At 37.0% G+C, this 19,402-nt stretch overlaps 3 protein-coding genes across 7 annotated transcripts in view; 1 reads left to right on the top strand and 2 right to left on the bottom strand.

The window, feature by feature from the left end:
- Nucleotides 1–10,332, bottom strand: part of LOC308679582 (zinc finger MYM-type protein 4) — a 36,265-nt gene extending 25,933 nt beyond the window's left edge. The window contains exons 1-10 of one of the 3 annotated variants that reach the window (XM_081347109.1): nucleotides 9,646–10,332; nucleotides 9,063–9,201; nucleotides 8,482–8,565; nucleotides 3,528–3,576; nucleotides 3,180–3,392; nucleotides 2,633–2,734; nucleotides 2,406–2,461; nucleotides 1,919–2,089; nucleotides 1,753–1,828; nucleotides 318–729 (exon numbers count right to left, since the gene is read on the bottom strand). In XM_081347109.1, coding sequence (XP_081203235.1) covers nucleotides 318–729; nucleotides 1,753–1,828; nucleotides 1,919–2,089; nucleotides 2,406–2,461; nucleotides 2,633–2,734; nucleotides 3,180–3,392; nucleotides 3,528–3,576; nucleotides 8,482–8,565; nucleotides 9,063–9,201; nucleotides 9,646–9,710 — 1,367 coding nt within the window. In that variant the 5' untranslated portion in view covers nucleotides 9,711–10,332. Of the gene's footprint in view, nucleotides 1–317; nucleotides 730–1,752; nucleotides 1,829–1,918; nucleotides 2,090–2,405; nucleotides 2,462–2,632; nucleotides 2,735–3,179; nucleotides 3,393–3,527; nucleotides 3,577–6,426; nucleotides 6,625–8,481; nucleotides 8,566–9,062; nucleotides 9,374–9,645 lie in introns of those variants that run through there. The other 2 variants (XM_081347111.1, XM_081347110.1) reach the window with 2 other exon arrangements.
- A 2,553-nt stretch (nucleotides 10,333–12,885) lies between these two features.
- Nucleotides 12,886–18,639, top strand: rtraf (RNA transcription, translation and transport factor). 2 transcript variants are annotated; one of them, XM_081347157.1, is made up of 8 exons: nucleotides 12,886–13,070; nucleotides 13,236–13,360; nucleotides 13,487–13,586; nucleotides 16,519–16,599; nucleotides 17,075–17,163; nucleotides 17,255–17,323; nucleotides 17,873–17,921; nucleotides 18,011–18,639. In XM_081347157.1, exons 1-8 carry the CDS (start codon nucleotides 13,010–13,012, stop codon nucleotides 18,163–18,165), a joined length of 729 nt encoding a protein of 242 aa, XP_081203283.1. In that variant the 5' UTR covers nucleotides 12,886–13,009; the 3' UTR covers nucleotides 18,166–18,639. The 2 variants fall into 2 exon arrangements, with proteins under 2 accessions (XP_081203283.1, XP_081203282.1); XM_081347156.1 differs by having other exon boundaries at nucleotides 12,910–13,127; nucleotides 18,011–18,569.
- Nucleotides 18,561–19,402, bottom strand: part of nid2a (nidogen 2a (osteonidogen)) — a 48,704-nt gene continuing 47,862 nt past the window's right edge. For both annotated transcript variants that reach the window (XM_081347108.1, XM_081347107.1), the window contains exon 26: nucleotides 18,561–19,048. The gene's annotated coding sequence lies outside the window, so the exon portion shown is untranslated. The remainder of the gene's footprint in view (nucleotides 19,049–19,402) is intronic.

Genomic DNA, 19,402 nt, shown 5'->3' with positions numbered 1-19,402 from the left:
GAGGAGCGACGACAGTGAAGAGCGAGAGAGGACAGGCCTGTGTTTTAGTTGATGTTTTGTTTTTGGTTTGTGTTGCCAGCAGTCGTCCGTGAGGGGCTGCTGGCTTTTACTTTCATTTTTGTATTTGTGTATTTATTTATTAAATATGTTTGAATGTCCGCCGGTTCCCGCCTCCTTCTTCCCATAACATCTAAACGCCGTTACAACAGGTTTTTAGGAAAACTATCCATTTAACACACTTTTTCAGATATTTGTAAACACAATAAACTGACCAAAGATGGAAAACAATTATATAGTACACAACCTAAAGTACTCACTTAAGGCAGAGGTGGCAGGTTTTCTTAGGAGCGATAATGGGGGTAAACTGAACCGATGGTAAACTGAAACTAGTTAGACAAACAGTGGAGCAAAACAACTGGTTGGAGCCTTTTCGCTGGAACGCCGTCTGCCCCTTCTGGAGGACTTTAGAACAGCCCGAGCAGCAGATCCTCACTGTGGGCGGAGGAGCGTGGACCTGGGGCGGCTGGGGCTGCAGGTGGGTTTGCGGCATCATCGGCGGCTGCATTCGGGCATGGGGCTGGATTTGAGGATGCATCTGGGTCTTGGGCTGCAGTCGGAGCTGAAGCTGAGTTTGGGATTGGGGAGGCAGAAGTATAGTGGTCCCTCTGAGTGAAGCAGTGTTCTGGGACATCACTGAGAATGAAGATGGCTGGGAGTGTGCCACAGAAGCTGCATGAAAACAAACCCATAAGAAAAACCACAAATGAGCTAAAAGATGTTGACCATTCTAGTTCTTATGGCATGAAAAGGCCATATTCTACTGTTTTAGCATTATTCCTTTTTTCCCTGCTGTACACTTGTAACGTCATTTGCCTAAAACTGTAGTCGAAGCTTCTCGCACCAAAAAAAGGTTTTATGTAAACAGTTGTGCTGCGTAATATTTCAGGAACCATTTTAGATTTTTTAGGATTCTTTGATGACTAGAAAGTTCAAACGAACCACATTTACACTTTAAAATAAGGTTTCATTGGTTAACACTCGTTAATGCATTAAGTTAACTAACATTAACTATGAGCGATATATTATTTATTAACCTTTGTTAATGTTAATTAATAAAAATGTTCATGTTCATGTTAGTTCACAGTGCATTAACTAATGTTAACAAACACAACTTTTGATCTTAATTATAAGTAAATGATGAGATTAACAATAATTAAGAGTAGTAAATGCTGTAGAAATACTGTTGTTAGTTCATGTTAACTAATGCAGTCAACTAATGTTAACAAATGAAAACTTATTGTAAAGTGTTACCATCTTTTTTTATATTATAAATGTCTTTACGGTCAATTTTAATCAATTTAATGTATCCTTGCTAAATAAAAGTATTCATTTTTGGAAGAAAAACAACAACCTTACTAGACCCACATTTTTAAACAGCAGTGTATTAATTTTTATTGATTATGACTTTTTTTTTTTTGCTGTCTTAAAAGTTGTTTTTTATTAAACATTCTGCTTTACACAATCTATTTCCGTTTGTGGCTGTTTGGTGAAGATATGGTTTCTCTGTAAGAAAAGAAAAAGAAAGCCATTTCGAAGCAAATACATAAATGTTAAGATCTATATCAACCAGTGTCAAAAATGACTGATATAATTTTAGCAACACCATGCAGCCCTCATGTAAGGTAGTAGCATTAAAGCCGATGACAAACAGTGACGTCCTGCACGGACAAAGAGAAATATTTGTGCTCTCACCCGAAACTGCATCACTGCTGCTTCCACTGACAGAGAAAACAGAGCTAATCCTCAGTTCATCAGATGCAGAGGAGGCCTGAAATGAGTCAAAAGACATTTAATACACGAGACAGGTTTTTACAACAGATTGAACAGCACCGCTGAACAGAACAAGACCAAATCTTACCTCATTCTCATTATTTTCAGAACCCTCGAGCTCCTGTTTAATACGGCTCATGTCAGACTGGGGCATTAATGCTTTATCATAGTCTTCATCAATAGGCTCATCCTTAATTCTTATTACAGGTGAGTAATTGGTTTCTCTATCAGTGGATTCCGAAGGAATCTCCGGCTGTAACTGGGAATGAAAGACACTATTATCAAACTACACAGGCCCAAACAACAAGCAGAAAAAAAATGTGCAAAAGGAAATAAACAATCCTTCACCTTAAACCACATGCATTCAGCAGCCACTTCATTAGGCGCACATGCGCACCTACTTGTTAATCAAATATCCAATCACCTTCAGCACCTTGCTGAGTCATGCCATGAAGAATTTAGGATGTTTTGGGAGCAAAAATGGGTGCTATAAAGTATTATATAACTAAAAAAGTGGCCCCAGAGCACGTTTCTATTAACACCCAATATCTGTCACTGTTTTCACCCAAACTTACGTTGGCATCACTTCGCGATGACTCAATCCTAAGCTCAGACTGTACGTCTTGGATATCTGACACAGGAGGACAAAAGTAGCATTTTTACATATATGCAGCTCCATAATTTTCTTAAGGCATCCAGCTCATCATAAAACCAGTGTACTTATACCAGAGTAAATTATTCTGGGACAGGCAGCAGAATTACTGAAGTATATTGTATAAAGCATAATTTCATTATCTTTTACCTATAATGGTATCTGATGAGGGGGTGACAGGGGTGCCTTCAGAAACCTTCGCTCTCTCCACATCCATTTCTGAGGTTCCATTGGTAGAGGAGCTATTCTCTTCTGTAGTCAGAGAGGAGCCCAATTAGTCCAGAATAGTTCAACTAGCCTACATTCTGATTTATAATTCACCCACATTAAAGAACTAGTTCATTTGACAACTAAATGATGATTTGCTGCATAAATATATAAAAATTCACTAATAATTGCTTCGCATTTAAAGATTACTTCGTATTTGTACGCACAAGTGAACTTCTCACCAAAAAATTCCGTACAAATGAATTTGGAGTCTTCTAAATGAGCGACCGCATGCTCAAGGTTAGTCATTTGCATAAAACATGCCGACAACCTGAACATTTTGATTATGGGTGAATCATTTGTTTGAACCCAGATTTTATGCCCAAATTTGTGCCTATGCATGCTTAGTAAATGAGACCTGATATCACAGCAGAAACTATTTAGCATATGAAATCTTGCTTAGTAAATGATTTAAAATTTTCAAACTCACCTGCTTCAGCACCACTAGTTGGCAGTCCATCTTGACTTTCATTTTTATCATTGCTGTTCCCATCTATCTGAGAGAAAGCCTTCTGAGCGAAGCTACTGTCTATTTCCCAATCATCTTCATCTGTTCCAAAGACTGGCAGTCCATCAAGCTCATCCTCCACTGGCAGACCGCTGCTGCTCTCACCCTGATCAGCAGAAGCTTTAATCTCAAGCTCTAAAGGAGATAGAAAAGACAAATAAGGTATAATATATCAGCATGAGAGACGAAACTAACAAAAAATGACCAATTGCAACAACAAATGAAGTTAAAAGTAAAACTATGGTAAAATTGAGGTGTTTGGTTTCGTACCTGATGACTGGTCCATCTGGCCAGGATCCGCTGGCGGAGTGCTGATTTGCTGGAGTTCAAAAGACAGAAAGAGTGAAACTTTTAGTTTTGGTATCAACATATTGGATAAAGCAAATATAATTTATGACAGAAAAGGGCAGTTGACATACGACATGAACTTTTTCATTGTGAATGCAGCATGAAATTGAGATTCTCATGCAGAAAACTGCAGACTCTTTAATTCTCTTACAAGTCAAATTTCTTTACAAAACATTCTATATAGAATAGTAACACTGGCATAATAAAGAGAGGGAAAAAAGACGTGTCAAGTTTAAAAATCAACAGCAATAATAAAATAATGAAAATTAATTTAATGAATGAAAACAACAGCAAAATGAAAGTTAATTCAGAAGTTGATTAAGGCTAAATAGGAAATAAATAGAATTTAAAAAAACATACAATGAAATAAAATAAAGACACGCTTGTACAGAATTAAACGTTAAGGACATTAAAATGTGAACAAACAGTTTTTGGTTGTTTTATACATTTAACTGTAAAATGCAACACCCGCATTTATGTTAAACTTCCATGTATTTCAATAAAAGCATGTAAATAAATAGCAAAACAAAATTAGAGCTGGCAACAAACATGTAAAAAGTGAGTTTGCGAGTTTGGATGAGCGATAGACAGAATCTCCAGCTACCTATTCAGAACGTATGTAGACATGAAAAGTAAAAAAAAAAAAAAAAAGGATTTTCAACATTTAGGCACATTAATTCACATACTATTCATTTAACTGTTCCATTCCATCCCTCAATTAAACAAATGTTTTTCCGTCTTTCTTTTTTCCTCTGGCTAAGAAATTATAGCTTTGTCATCTTCAACGCTTTCCCCCATTTACCTCATAAATTCTGATTAAATTTATGTCCATTTATGTGAGATTTGAGCTGACCCACTGTGGCACTGCAAAAGTACACTACTGTTTAAAAGTTTGGGGTAGGTAAGATTTAAAAAAAAAAAAAAGTGTTTTTGAAATATTCAAAGAGTAAAATATCAGTACCTGAAAGTAAAATATCAGGTGCCAAATGGTGCCACAATATTCACAAACTTTGACATCTTTATTTTAATAAAGGGTGAAACTTACCCTACTCTGTTAATGAAAGATCCCCAACAAATCGCCAGTTTAAAAATAGATTGTGTCACTCTGCAGGACTTCATAATTAGCGCCAATATTGCATAGGTTTTCTTACATTACGCTATGAATGAATTCAGGGACAATAAAAATTATTTTTCTGTTAACTTTTGGTCGTACCACAGAAAAATGTCCACAAAATACTTGAAATGACAATTTTGGCAATGTTTACACCTGGTATTACACTTGGTCAATTGGACCACAAGTGGACGACGCTAAATAACACAGATATAAATGGGGTCTAAAATGTTTTGAGCTTGTCTTCTTTCAACCCCTTCCAGAGGCAGTCGAAAACGCATTCGACCAGATTGCTTTCATACAAGTCAATATTTAGCATAGCAAAGCAGCTGTGTTCAAAATCACCCCTATACCCGTATTCACAATTCCCTACATTACTCCACTAATATAGTCCACTGGAGGTAATGGATGAAAACAAGCGAGTGAATTCGGACACTGACTGTGCAAGAAGGGCTGCAGCTTTTGCATAGTTTGTGCTTGCGGTTTAATAATCTTTTGAAACTTAGAAAACTGACCGCTCCAGTAGTAACGAATTTATGATATTACGCTGTAGCTACATTGGACCAGCGGTTTGGAAAATGGATGGATGTTTCAGCTGCGGACACCATCTTCTGGCGAGACCCTGTGATGTGACCGTCACAGTGCATTATGGGTATTCTCTAGCCATTGAGAGTACATCGGTTGTACACTCGTTATTGCGATGCATTGTGGAATTGAATGAGTGCACTCGATAACGTCCACTATGGTTTCGGACACCACTGCAAATGGCTGTCCCCTAAAATAGTGGCTTTTTTACGGATATAGGGGGTGATTTCAGACACAGCCTAAGAGTATTTTAAAAAATCCCTATGGGAAAAATGAATGGAAAAAAACACTTCTGGAACCAAGAAGGCCGCTGAAAAAGAGGATGGGACACTCTTTTCATTTTCAATAATCCATTACACTCAGATGTAAGACACATTTCAGAAGAAAAATCTGTCGCTATTACCATTTCATTAGTATTTTTAAAACTTTTATCCATATGATAGACATGAACATGCACTGTGTAGTAGGAAGGACCCTTTTGACACTGATATTGATATTTCCTCGATCTTTAATTCTAAATACTTTAGCAGATAAATAGTGATTAATTGGAATTATACATACGGTAGCGAATCCGTATAGAAGGAGAGGCAAAAAAAAAGTTTGGGGGGCAAAATTCTTCAATGAGAGGGGCCAGAGCTAAACCAACCAACTACGTATTTCCGGTTCCCTTGCTGAGAATGCGCGTGACGTCATAGAATGCTGAAGGCGCAGGTCTGCATCTAGAACATACACACCTGAAAATAAACTATAATGAACCTTATCGGTGCATATTCACATGTATTTCAATACACGTGTCACCAGCATTGCACTGGAACCCGAGCCACACAAGCTAACGACTTTTGAGGCATTCATTGAGAGATGCTGCAGACCCCCTGCATGCACTGCATTTTTCGCAATGTTAATAATGCAACGCAATATATTTAATAACAGCGATCTCATGTGCACACAAGCGCTTATTAATGGTTTACTATAAAATCTGAGCTTAAAACTATTGATCATCAGCATCGTACTCGCAGACCTGCGTTATGCATTCGCATGCGTGCTAGCACGCTACATATGAGAGGGAACAGAGAGGAAATGATGCTTTAAATTGAAAGAGTTGTGAGCGTTTAATTAAATACTTACAAAGAGATAAAGATCAGCGGTCAAACGGGGGCTTTCATGCGTTCTCTTGATGTTTTAAACGTCTTCACTGTAGTATTGTACGTACAAAGCCTTTCGCCAAAGCAACAACGCGATTCGAGCTCCTGCTGCTTCCCAACAAGCTCAATGTGTTCTGCTGCACCCTGGTGTCCGGGAGGGCAAATGCAGGTCCAGAAGCGCATAAACTCTTCCGAATGCGAATAATTTATTCATGTGCAATCATATAACAATTCCATTTATAATATTAAATGTATTATTATAAAGGAACTAAGTGTTTTATTTTGGTATAAAGCTGCCATACATTAAGCAATAAAGCAAGTGCACATGGGATTTGTGTGTGTGATCCTCAGGATGAGGAAAGGTCTCATGTCCATGATGCCCAAGTTTGCACCAAGCTCCCTGAACATTGCTAAGTTTTGAGAGGGTCCATCACACGTCAAGAATACAACCCTAACTCTGATTGCATGAAGCCTAACAAGGCTCTCTCGGATGATGCTTGCTCTCTCTGGTCCTGTCATGCTATTGATAAGAAAGTAAGCAATTGGAATCTTCCAAGACTCATTGATTGCAACAACCATGAAGACCAGTGCTCGTGTTGCCACTCCATTTTCTGTCTCACCATCACTGATGTCAACATAGCCATTAATTTGGTCCCCGGCAAACTCAGTTTGATTATGAATGTACATTTCATCCGTCATCAATGAGCAAACTGTGTCTTTTCCGACTTTCTTCTGCTCAGCAACATGACATTTTAAAGCTGTGAATGAAGCAACAGTAAATCCAGGTTCTGCAGAGATGCTACTGTAGCATTTTCACATGGTCTGAGGATGAGGCAAAGCCAAGAGAACTTATCTCTGACATAGTCATAGGGCTTTTGAGAGTAGAAGTATTGCGAACTTGCGAATTGCTTCAAGTTTTCAGAAAACACTGACTTTTTCTTCTTTTGGATTCTCTGAAAGATCTCTCGGGGAACATCATCCAGAATTTCAAGAAGAGAGGCACATTCAGTTGAAATTATAAGTGTCTCCTGAAGCACTTTGATTACACCTTTCAATGAAGAAACTCTTGCCTTTGGTTTCCTTGTCTGTTGCCTTTTCAACCTCAGCTTTTAGCGAGCTACACATAGCTTGTCCTTTAAGCTTTCCTTTTAAAGGGTTAGTTCACCCAAAAATGAAAATAACGACTTTATTCCACTATTCGTTTCCTTCTCTCTGGGCCTCGAGTGAGTTCACGTAGTGTTTTTGCGTAGCGCGTCTGTGTTGTACGTCACATGCATCACACATGACCAGCGTCGGCCAATAGTGAGCCTACGTGTGACGTACAACACAGACGCGCTGCGCAAAAACACTACGTGAACTCACTCGAGGCCCAGAGAGAAGGAAATGAATAGTGGAATAAAGTCGTTATTTTTGTTTACTTTTTGCACACAAAAAGTATTCTCGTCGCTTGATAAACTTAAGATTGAGCCACTGATGTCACATGGACTACTTTGATGATGTCTGTACTGCCTTTCTGGACATGGACAGTATGCCGTCCATTGACTTTCAATGGAGGAACAGAAAGCTCTCGGACTAAATCTAAAATATCTTAAACTGTGTTCCGAAGATGAACGGAGGTCTTACGGGCTTGGAACGACATGAGGGTGAGTCATTAATGACATAATTTTAATTTTTGGGTGAACTAACCCTTTAAGTGTTTTCGGAAAGATTCTGAAATATAGTACCAGTGATCACTCAGAGAGCTGCTAGGCATAGTGTAAGAGTGACCTGATGCTGAGTGTGCTAGTTTTCCACTCCGATTTGTGTGTTGAACGCTGCTACCCAAACCAACATCCTCACACACATTCACTGTCAGAGCGATGTCATCATGCATGACGACTTGAGCAACAAAGGCCTGCTCAGATGTGTCTTCCATCATGACATTGCTCTGATTGGCAGCTAGGCTGTTGGCACTACTCACATTGTCTACATATGCAACATCCTCATTACTATTTCCAGCAGAAATAGGGATGCCACTTACTACCTCATTAATACTTACCGAGCGTCTTCTTTTTGGCTTTTGTTCTTCCCCCTTGTAGTTGAAAATGGTAGGCACAGCAGTGTCCTTCAGGCATGTCCTTCCCTAATAAAAATGACAAGAAACATAAAAAATATGACATTATTGCAGTTAATGGCTGTTATTAATAACAGAGATGAACTGTATGTGTTTATGTTTCATTAATCGGTCTATCACTAGTACAGATTACACATTAAAATTATTATTGCTATTAAAAGAATATGTAACTTTTCTCAATAACTGTCACTTCGAATCATGCTGTGTTCTGCGGTCTCACTTGGAGAATAATTCTTCCAACATGAATTTCACAGAGAATTTTTTTTTTTAGCAATTCTCACTCTGTGATAGGTTATTTGCATTAAATGCACTGAAATGTAAAGGTTGGCTAAAAGTGGTCATGTTGCTTAATTGCTAAAATCTAAACTTCACAAGTGTGTCACTAATTTCACCTAATCAAATACTTAGTGATGTAATGTAAATGTATGAATGATGGTCAATACTTCACCAATTTCAACCAATAAGTTGCTTGACTTTTTGTAATGTATGAAACAAGGTCTCTGTACCCTGGAGTCAGTGGTGAAGTGATGACTCTCGAAGTGTTCACTGCACAGACGAGAGTCCTTGCTAGGGGTCCAATTCAGTCGTTTAATTTTGAGCACCCACTGGTCCAGCCTAGAAAGGTCTGAATCACCTAGAGGGAAACTTTACACAGACAAATCCTTCACAGGCTACTTTACATGTAAACAATACAACTTGAATTACTACAGTGTCAAAAATGTCATAATAAATATATTTTATCTGAAAGGGTGGTGGACATCACAGTCCTCGTTCTGTTCCGCTGCACTGTCTATTCTTGAGTACTTAGGCATATTTCCTACACATATTTTTGAGGACATGTCAACAATTAAAACAAATACTTCCAATAGTGTGTTGGCAAATGTTACGCTATTGAAATGCAGGCGTAACGTTAACATTAGGCTAACTTATATGCCAACGTTTCAGACTGTTTTATTCAGTCTATGGTTTCAGCCTACAGCTAATCACAGTCTGTCGGATTCTGGAGTGTTGTAAAGTTTTAAATAAATTAATAAATACAATTTATTATAAATAATTTAGTATATAATTTATTATTAAAATTTCACTCACCGGAAAAAATGGACCTTAGACTTCTTGGACGATCTGTTAGTACAATTAATCGCAGAGCAAGCCATATTATTTGAAAATGTTTGAAATAATCCCGAGAAAAGTACAAACGGCAGAGATGCCAAGTGCTGAGGTGACGTGACGTCTAACAGACAGCAGAATTGACCTGTCACTCAAGTGTCCCGCCTTATTTATGCAGAACTTTAAGGCTTAATATAATTTAAACGGATGAGTTATACAAAAATTCAGCCTCCTCACAGTTGTCATGAAGGGCAAAATTAGCTATATAGACCAAAACCACTTTTTGTACCAGGCTGTAAACATATTCTTTTCTGCTGTATAGTTGGGCATTTTAACATGGGTGGTCTATGGGATGGACTTTCGGAGCCTGCCTCTAGCGGCCAGTCGATGAATTGCAGTTTAAGTCACTTCCGTGTTGGATTCAAGAGAGACCGGAAGGTTGACGCTTGATCAGGATAGAATAAACAATCCCTGCGTCTCAATATCCATACTTTTCATCCTAAGTATGTGAGATTCAAATAAGTGTGTCCCAAAGCATTGTTGAAAAGAGTATGCCAGAAGTCCCCGGATGCTCTACTATATCCGGTGGATTTTCGGAGTGTGGATCCGTGCTCACTGGCTGCATTCCACTCCAATTGTTTATGCCCTTAACTTCCCTCCGTCTCGTTCACTCGGATGTGCGTCATTGCTAACGTTGCACGAGTGCCCACTACTGGCGGAACTCGTAAATAATGTTTAAGTGGAACGCACTAGCCCTTGATCACTTGGAATTCACTATTGAGCTGATTTATTATTTAAACCCCCTTTTACCTATCAATTAGTTTTATGCACCGTTCTATGTCCATATAAGTTGTTGGAGAAAATATATAAAATCCTATAGGTAGGCAATATGAGCTGTTGGAAAAAATGAAAAAAAAAATATCAATAGTATAAATTTTGACTGTGAACATAAGGTAGCTACAAGTATTATGCAATTAAATCTCAAAAAAATTAATATATTACTCACTATGCTGCCGAGCCCCACACATGACATGCAAGAAAAAATAAGTAAATTGTGTGCTCGATTTATTTGTGGGAGAGCTGCTTGAAGTGTACATCGGATTAGACTCGCCCCTCGGTCAAAATCAAGGGGACGAGGGTATGTCCCATAGACTGTAAAAAAATAGGTATGTCCATATAATTCCCTCACCCACTTCACGAAGTGAGACACACTTCAAAATGGCGACGGGGATTCCCTGAGGGGAAGTGCAGTTCTCAAGTTCGTGTCTAAAATTGTCATGCCCTTCACTTGCTAACTTCCCTCCGTCTCGTTCACTCGGATGTACGTACGTTGCATGAGTGCCCACTACTGGCGGAAACTGCAATGGGCTGAACTGGAACGTCCTAAGCCCTTGATCACTTGGAATCAGCTATGGAGTTGATTTATTATTTAAAAAAAAAAAATTCCCTTTAAGAATTTGTTTAATGCAGCTTCCAAATGTATATAGGTGTGTCTGGGTTGTTTTAAATTAAAAATATTATAATTAATATATCACAGAGTTGTTTGTTGTGGTGGTGATTAGACGAGATCTGTGGTGACGTCACAATCGTACTGCATATGAAGTAGACTCGGTAGGGTCTGTCCGTATAAACTTCCCTCGTCCACTTCATGAAGTGGAATGCACTTCAAAATGGCGGCAGGGATTCCCCCGAGGGGAAGTGCTTAGGGAAGTTTGCAAGTGCGTGTCTAAAAGTGGACTGGAATAACAGCTAATGGCTCGTTTCCACTGAGCGGTGCGGTGCGGTGCGGTACAGAACGGTATGATACGGTACGGTACGGTTCGGGACGGTAAACCCTGATCCGGCTTGCGTTTCCACCGCCAACAGTACCCTTACTTGATAGGCGTAGTGTAGCCTCTGCCGGAAAGAAGCGATCAACGCCATTTTCGCGCGAAGAAGAAAGCGACATAGTAAACAACAATGGATGACATACAGCAGATCTTGTTCTTGCTTCTCGACATGTGGCTGTTTGTCACAAGAAGACAAGCGCCTACATTAGGCGTTTCTCAATACCAAGTACCCACAACCCATTGTGCTTTGGAGGAGGATCCAGTTCAGAAGTACAAATACAAGTTAAAAATTGCTCAGAATACTACAAAACATGGCGGATGTGCTCGACTGACGGTTAAGGGTTAGATAACGGGGTTTGAGTGACAAATAATCAACATTTAAGCTGATAAATTTTTTTTAATTTTTCTCTCAGATACAATAGGAAATTAAATTAAATGTGGAGGATTTTATCTTTAACAAGATGATTGACAGGTCAGTTAGGATGCGTGTAACTAAGCGACAGAGAGCGACATGTGTCCCAAAGCGTGTCTGCTCTTCTGCTACACACTCAAAAGTATGTACTTTGTCTGCACAAAAATAGTACATACTTTTAGGGCGTAGTATATAAGTAGGTGATTTGAGACACAACATTACATTTTTGGAAGCTTGTTTCGGCCACTTTTAATGTGGCAATTCTAACTTTTTTTCTTCTCGCAATTGCGAGTTTACATCTTACAATTCTGACTTTTTTCTCAGAATTGCTTTGTATAAACTTGCAACTGTGAGTTATAAAGTCATCGCGTGATACAACTAAAGCTGCAGTTGCGTTGTTATAGGCCTAAAGTCAGAATATGAACTCGCAATTCTAAGAAATAAAGTCAGAATCTGAATTTAATACTGATGTATTAAATATAAAAATGTAAAAAAAATGAATATGAATATCAATATTATGAATTCCTTTCCCATGCATAAAAGTAGACTATCCATATAGAATACTCCCTTTTAATAATGAATGTTGTCAAACACTGCTGTGTGTTATTTAACAATAATTAATTTTGTATCTAGGAAGTCTGTGTATGCAGGTATACATTCTCAATTAACACCACAGAACAAACGCTTCTCAGTCATTCACTCAGTTATATGCATATTAATTTACATTATGCATTATAGATATTTTCATAAACGAATCACCAGCAGAATAGAGCCAGTTTGGGAAAGTTTATGCATCTTAATTTAATTGGAATTTAACTGATATCAAAATTATATTTCAGGAGAAATGTGCCGTCAAATTAAGAAGAAAAAGAAGATGATGATGATGGTGATGAGGATTAAAGATCAAATCTGGTGGTTGTAACGTTACAGAAAATAATAATTAATCAACATCGCCTCAATACAAACCTTTATTTTGAAAACAGAGAATATGGGTTATTTTACTTCCGGTGTTACAGTGCCATTTGAAGGCTGTAGCAGGTTGTGCCTTCCTTAGCAAAATCATACATCTATTAACTTCTTTAAATAGTTTTAACAAGTGAGAGGGATGTTTCGTAGGAAGCTTTCAGCCTTAGAGTATCACAACCCAACTGGATTTGACTGTAAAGGTAGGAATCTGTCAGAAATGAAAGACGTGTTGCCACCTCATGCTCCTAATTCTCCAAGTGAGAATACCAACAGAGTTTAATAGAAAGCATTTATCGTTCACAACTAGGTTTAATCTATATGTTAATTGTATTATTAATATTGTGTGTGCTCTTTACTTCACCCAGATGAAACGGAATTCAGAAATTTCATAGTTTGGCTGGAAGATCAAAAAATCAGACACTACAAAATTGAAGACCGGGGAAATCTCAGGAATATTCCCAGCTCAGACTGGCCTAAATATTTTGAAAAGGTGAAACTAATATTTATCAACAGATTTATTTCCATATGTATGTGTTTAGTGTATATGTAGGCCTAAATTAATTTATATCGTTATTATTATGAATATTATGTATTAATTGGTGTTGTATGTTTGTAGTACCTTCAAGATGTGAACTGTCCATTCAGTGTTCAGGAAAGACCAGAGAGCGTTGACTGGCTACTGGGTCTTGCTGTTCGTTTTGAATATGGAGACAATGGTATGATTATTTATTTGAGATTAAAACCAGTGGTCGACCAATATAGTTTTTTTTTAAGGCCAATCAATATCTAGAGAGCAGTTTGGCTGATATAAACAATATACACTACCACTCAAAAGTTGTTGTTTTTAAAATAATAATAATAAAAAAATAATAATTAAATACAAATTCAGCATTGATTTATTTCATTGATCAAACGTCCCAATAAAGACATTTATAATGTTACAAAAGCTTAGGCCTACTATTTCAAATAAATGGTTTTCTTTTGAAATTTCTATTCAGTCAAAAATCCTGATTTTTGACTGAATTTCCACAAAAATATTATCTTTTCAACATTGATGATAATAAGAAATGTTTATTGAGCATCAAATCAGCATATTAGAATGATTTCTGAAGGATCATGTGACCCTGAAGACTGGAGTAATATATATATATATATATATATATATATATATATATATATATATATATATATATATATATATATATGACGTATTGATGAACATAAGAGAGTTCTTTCAAATTACTAACCCCAAATTTTTGAATGGTAGTTTATACAAAAGAAAATAAGAGGAATACTTATGCATTATTTACTTTCAAAAAGCAGTTTATCCATGTCACAGTGAAGATGGTCTAAACTTATGTTAAAAGCACAATGTTTCAGATTTTTGGATTAAAATATCCAAAAACCACTAGAAAAATGTTCTGTATTTTGTTGACTTGTGTAATTACATTCCCCCTTAATGTTTCCAATTATGTTTAAAATCCAGAGAAGTCTATTTTAACCAGTGTAGTGGTATACTTTATTCTCCTCAAAAGGCAATTTGTTGTGGACTGCATGTTGCTGCATAGACATATGATAGACAGATAAACAAATAGACATAATAATTATAAAAAAAGTAGTGTACAGTGTAATGTTTGATGCGTCACCTGTCAATGACGTCATATCCACAAAACCCTTGATTTCCGTAGAAACCATTGGAACACCAAGACACTTTAATATGTGTTTTATTAAACAGGTGAGCAACTGTTTGGATGCATTTATCCATGGAAAACGAACCATTGTTATATAGCTCAACACAGCTAGTCTTATTGTTTGAATCTTATGTTTTCTCGATTTACCGCGAGTAACATGTTTGTACCCTAAAAAGTAAATCAGACAACACTATTTTGTCAAATGGCTAACATGGCATAATCAGAGAGAGCTTCATTTGTAGTAACAGTAATACAGCATTTCCTTCACCACACAGTGTTTTCAAATGAATTACATGCCATTTAGCAGCACAAGTCATCCAGCTTTTATTAATTGATGAATGGTATTCTAATATTGATCTACTTTACTGCAGTGTGCGTCAACAAGTGTCTCATACAGCCACAGAGTGAAATGCGCATATAAGCAAAATAAAAACGACAAAGTAAAAAGTCCCAGGCTCTTGTCCCGCCCTGCTTCATACCACAGTAATTAATAAAACTTTAATACATTAACTCATCCATGGACATGAGTCCAGTCGACATCTGCCGTGATTCCACGCTCATTCACTCATTCACATCAAGCTACACCTTTTTTATTGTTTTGTATAAGCGACCTCTAGCGTGAAACTTACACACTGTGCCTTTAATTTGCCAAGTAAACACAAAATGGCCAATTATTAGGCACTTAACGTCCATGCGTATACAGTAGTCAACATTTGAAGTGGATCAAAACCTTTCATCAAATTTATACATGAATTTGGAACAATACCCTTTCTTGTCTTAGGACAACTTCGATTAACTTGTTTGATCCACTTCAAATGTTGACTACTGTATATTATGGAAGCTTGTTTCCGCCACAAAATAAAAAATGATAATTGTGACTTTTTATCTCACAATTGCGAGTTTACATCTTGCAATTCTGACTTTATTTCTCAGAATTGCGAGATACAAAGTCAGAATTGCGTGAAATAAAGTTGCAATTGCGTGTTATAAAGTCAGAATTGCGAGATATAAAGTCGCAATTGCATGTTATAAAGTCAGAATTCTGACTTTTTTTCTCGCAATTGCGACTTTATATCACACAATTGCGAGTTTATATCTCCCAATTGTGTAATTTTTTTTCCCAATTCCCAATTTTTTTTTTTTTACTTCATAATAGTTTCTCACAATTCTGACTTTATAACACGCAATTGCGACTTTATATCATGCAATTCTGACTGTATATCTCCCAATTGTGTGTTATAAAGTCAGAATTGCATGATATAAAGTCGCAATTGCGAGAGAAAAAAGTCAAATTCTGACTTTATAAGATGTAATTGTGACTTTATTTCACGCAATTCTGACTTTATAACACGCAATTGCGACTTTATAACACGCAATTGCGACTTTATTTCACGCAATTCTGACTTTATAACACGCAATTGCGACTTTATTTCATGCAATTCTGACTTTATATCTCGCAATTCTGACTTTATAACACGCAATTGTGACTTTATTTCATGCAATTGCGACTTTATTTCACGCAATTCTGACTTTATATCTCGAAATTCTGAGAAATTAAGTCAGAATTGCGATATGTAAACTCGCAATTGTGAGAGAAAAAGTCGCAATTATCTCTTAAAATGTTTTATTCTGTGGCGGAAACAAGCTTTCATAGTATATTGGTATATCACTAGTTGTAACATACCTATTTTTGTCCTTTTATTGGTGAGACTTTCCCATTGAAAGCTGTTTAGCAATAATGTTCAATCTTCAATGTTCAAACCACTAGATGGCAGCATTTGCAAAGTTTTTTAATAAAATGTAAAGCTTACAGCTGTCCCACACATTTGATTGCACAATCTTGATTCCATTTATGTTTAGAGCTAGATGTTCCTAGAAATGCCATCAAATAATTTTGCCAACTTGAAACCTCTGGTTTCCATCGAACTAACCACTTATGTTATTTTACATCCCACAGTCGAGAAATATCGCAACTGCAAACCTGCGACAGAGGCCAATGATGCTCAAAAGTCTGCTGACCCATTAATTAATCTGGACAGTGAGTATTCTCTCCCCCAAACGTCTTTCCAGTCTCCAGTCCTGTTGTTATGAGACGGAGAAGGCTGATTAAAGAAACCAACTCAGTCGCTAAAGAGGCTTTCCAAGCATGTCTGAACAAACCGATTACACACCCACCTCTCTCCTCAACCCACAATGAGTGGGCTGAACCGAGCCAGTGACCCACAGCTGGAGGAAACCTCCAGATGTCAACTGAATAAGGACACACTGGGAGGACGGGATTCACTGAATGGAAAATATTTGGCTCTGCTGTTGTTGTTGTTTTCTTTATTATAGTCTTGGTCTGAGTAGTTTCATTCCACTAATCACAAATCAAGCATTTTTATGGTAACATTGTTTGCAGAGATCATGTTTTCTTGTCATTAGTAATTAAACCAAGTCAAACAGGTTTTGCATTGGGAAAAAAGTTTTAAATTATATGTAGGACTGATATTAAATGTGATTTCTCTCTTTAGTTAATAATCCAGATTTTAAGGCTGGTGTCTCGGCTCTCGCTAATCTTCTCAAAATTCAGCGGCATGATGACTATTTGGTCATGCTTAAAGTAAGTATGGTTCGTTTTGTTGACGGTATGAAACATTCGTTTGAATCCAGTGCAATTAAACTCAAGGTATTTCGTTTGTTTGTCATCACAGGCCATTAGGATCCTGATTCAGGAACGCCTGAACCCTGACGCCATTGCAAAGGCCAGTCAAGCAAAAGAGGTGAGCATTCAATGTTCTTCTGAAATGAAAAAGGCCAGTCGGGGAGATTGTTTCATGTTGTTTGAAAGAAATCTCTTATGGTTTCCATGGCTGCATTTATTTGATTAAAAGAATACAGTAAAACTGTTATATTGTGAAATAATCACAATTTCAAATACATGTTTTTTTTATTTAAATATATCTTCAAGTGTAATTTATTCCTGAGATGCAAAGCTGACTTTTCAGCATCATTACTCCAGTCTTCAGTGTCACATGATCCTTCAGAAATCATTCTAATATGCTGATTTGATGTTCAAGAAACATTTCTTATTATTATTAATTTTGCAAACAGTTGTGCTGCTTAATATTTTTGTGGAAACTGATTCATTTTATTTTATTGGATTCTTTGATAAATTGAAAGCTCAAAAGAAAAATTTATTTGTAAAGGAAATCTTTTGTATCATTATAAATGTTTTTACTCTTACTTTTGAGCTATTTAATGCATCCTTGCTGAATAAAAGTAATAATTTCTTTAAAAAAATCTTAATGAAAGGTTTTGTTCTTTCATAGGGTTTACCAGTCGCTCTTGACAAGCATCTTTTAGGATTTGATACCGGAGGTAGGTTTGCACGCACATTCTACATTTAATTTCATATGCTTTTGACTTCCGGAGGAATTGTAAGCACGAAGAATGTTTGATCGTTCCAGATGCGTCTCTGAACGAAGCGGCCAGAATTCTTCGCTTGCTTCACATCGAGGAGCTCAGAGATTTACAAACAAAGATCAACGAGGCTATCGTGGCAGTTCAGGCCATCATCGCTGACCCCAAGACAGATCACCGCCTCGGAAAGGTGGGGAGATAAAAACGTCCTGCCAGGACCTTGCTGCAGAGACCTTCTTCACAAGACATGCTTTGTTTTCATTAACCACACCACAGATATTTTGTTTGAATTCAAGGCATTTTTGTGGGAATGCCAAACTGGATTTTTTTTTTTTTTTTATAATGCATTTGCTTTCCCCTGTAATTAATAAAAAAAAAATGCACTTATGAAATTTTACATGGGCTACAATAAAAAGCTGGACTATTTTTTTTGTTGCATAATAAACCTTAATGCAACGCAGCAAAGTTTTATGGCCAGACTCTATGTTTGTTTTACCCCTGGAGAAAGAAATTCAACTTTATACCTCCAACTGTGCATATACTGTATTCAAGAAAATAATCACTGCAGAGCCAAAAAATAATGCAAACAGGCATATATTAAAGTTGTCAGTCACATTTTATTGTTATAAATATCACATCTTACAAAAGATAAAACGGATTAAAAAATTAAGATTGGTAAAAGACCACTTTCGTTGTTCAAAGGAATTATATATTTTTTTACTTTTCCCCCAAAAATACTGTTTTAGTGTTTTTATTAACATACAAATTACTCAACTAAACTCTGAGGGTATTTTTTATTATTATTATTTGTTAGGGGTTTTTTATAACAAAAAGTCACATACAAAAATACAGTAGAATGAAATGAGGTATAAAACAAATTTACAAAAATATTTTGAGAAAATATTCACGCTTTCATGTTTGTAAATTTGCACTTTGGCATTGACGGTGACGTTTGTCGAGACTTGCGGGTTCCGCGATCCGCTCTCTCCTGGTCCACGACTCCGCCGCGATTCCCACAGCACCAGCTCTCCAAACGCTCGCCCAAAATAGCACCATGTAATGCTGGTTCTGTTATTAATGTCTCCCTATAACACAAAACGGGACTCTTGTCGGAAATCTTTCAAAGAAAGCCAAGTTTGGACAAATGTGAAAACATTTCATTTTCTAGCAGGGGAAATTGCCCGCTTTCATATGCTAGTACAGATTTACAAACTCTTACTCTGATCTTGTTTGACTGTTTTCTGGTCTTTAAAGAACTGAAATGCTTTGAAGTACGGTGCAGTACCGGTGCAACACCAGTGTTTCGTCGCCTCTGTCAAAACTACAGTGATTTGAGGCAGGTGCCTTGTACTTTTCTCTTAAGTGCCTGTAGTTGACAGTTCATGTCTGAAAAATGTTATCCTGTTATTTGCTTGAAAAGAGGTCACCCACATTTTGCT

This window comes from Scardinius erythrophthalmus, assembly GCF_964197995.2.
Source record: "Scardinius erythrophthalmus genome assembly, chromosome: 19".
Taxonomy (NCBI): Eukaryota; Metazoa; Chordata; class Actinopteri; order Cypriniformes; family Leuciscidae; genus Scardinius; species Scardinius erythrophthalmus.
Note: the sequence above shows the minus strand (reverse complement) of the source record. Positions and strands in the feature narration are given on the sequence as shown.

Bases quoted from the DNA above. Each gene is read 5' to 3' on its own strand.
- rtraf (XM_081347156.1), top strand. From the start codon at position 13,010: ATGTTTCGTAGGAAGCTTTCAGCCTTAGAGTATCACAACCCAACTGGA. The intron at 13,361-13,486 runs GTGAAACTAATA...GTATGTTTGTAG, and splicing joins GGCCTAAATATTTTGAAAAG to TACCTTCAAGATGTGAACTG. The intron at 13,587-16,518 runs GTATGATTATTT...TACATCCCACAG, and splicing joins TTTTGAATATGGAGACAATG to TCGAGAAATATCGCAACTGC.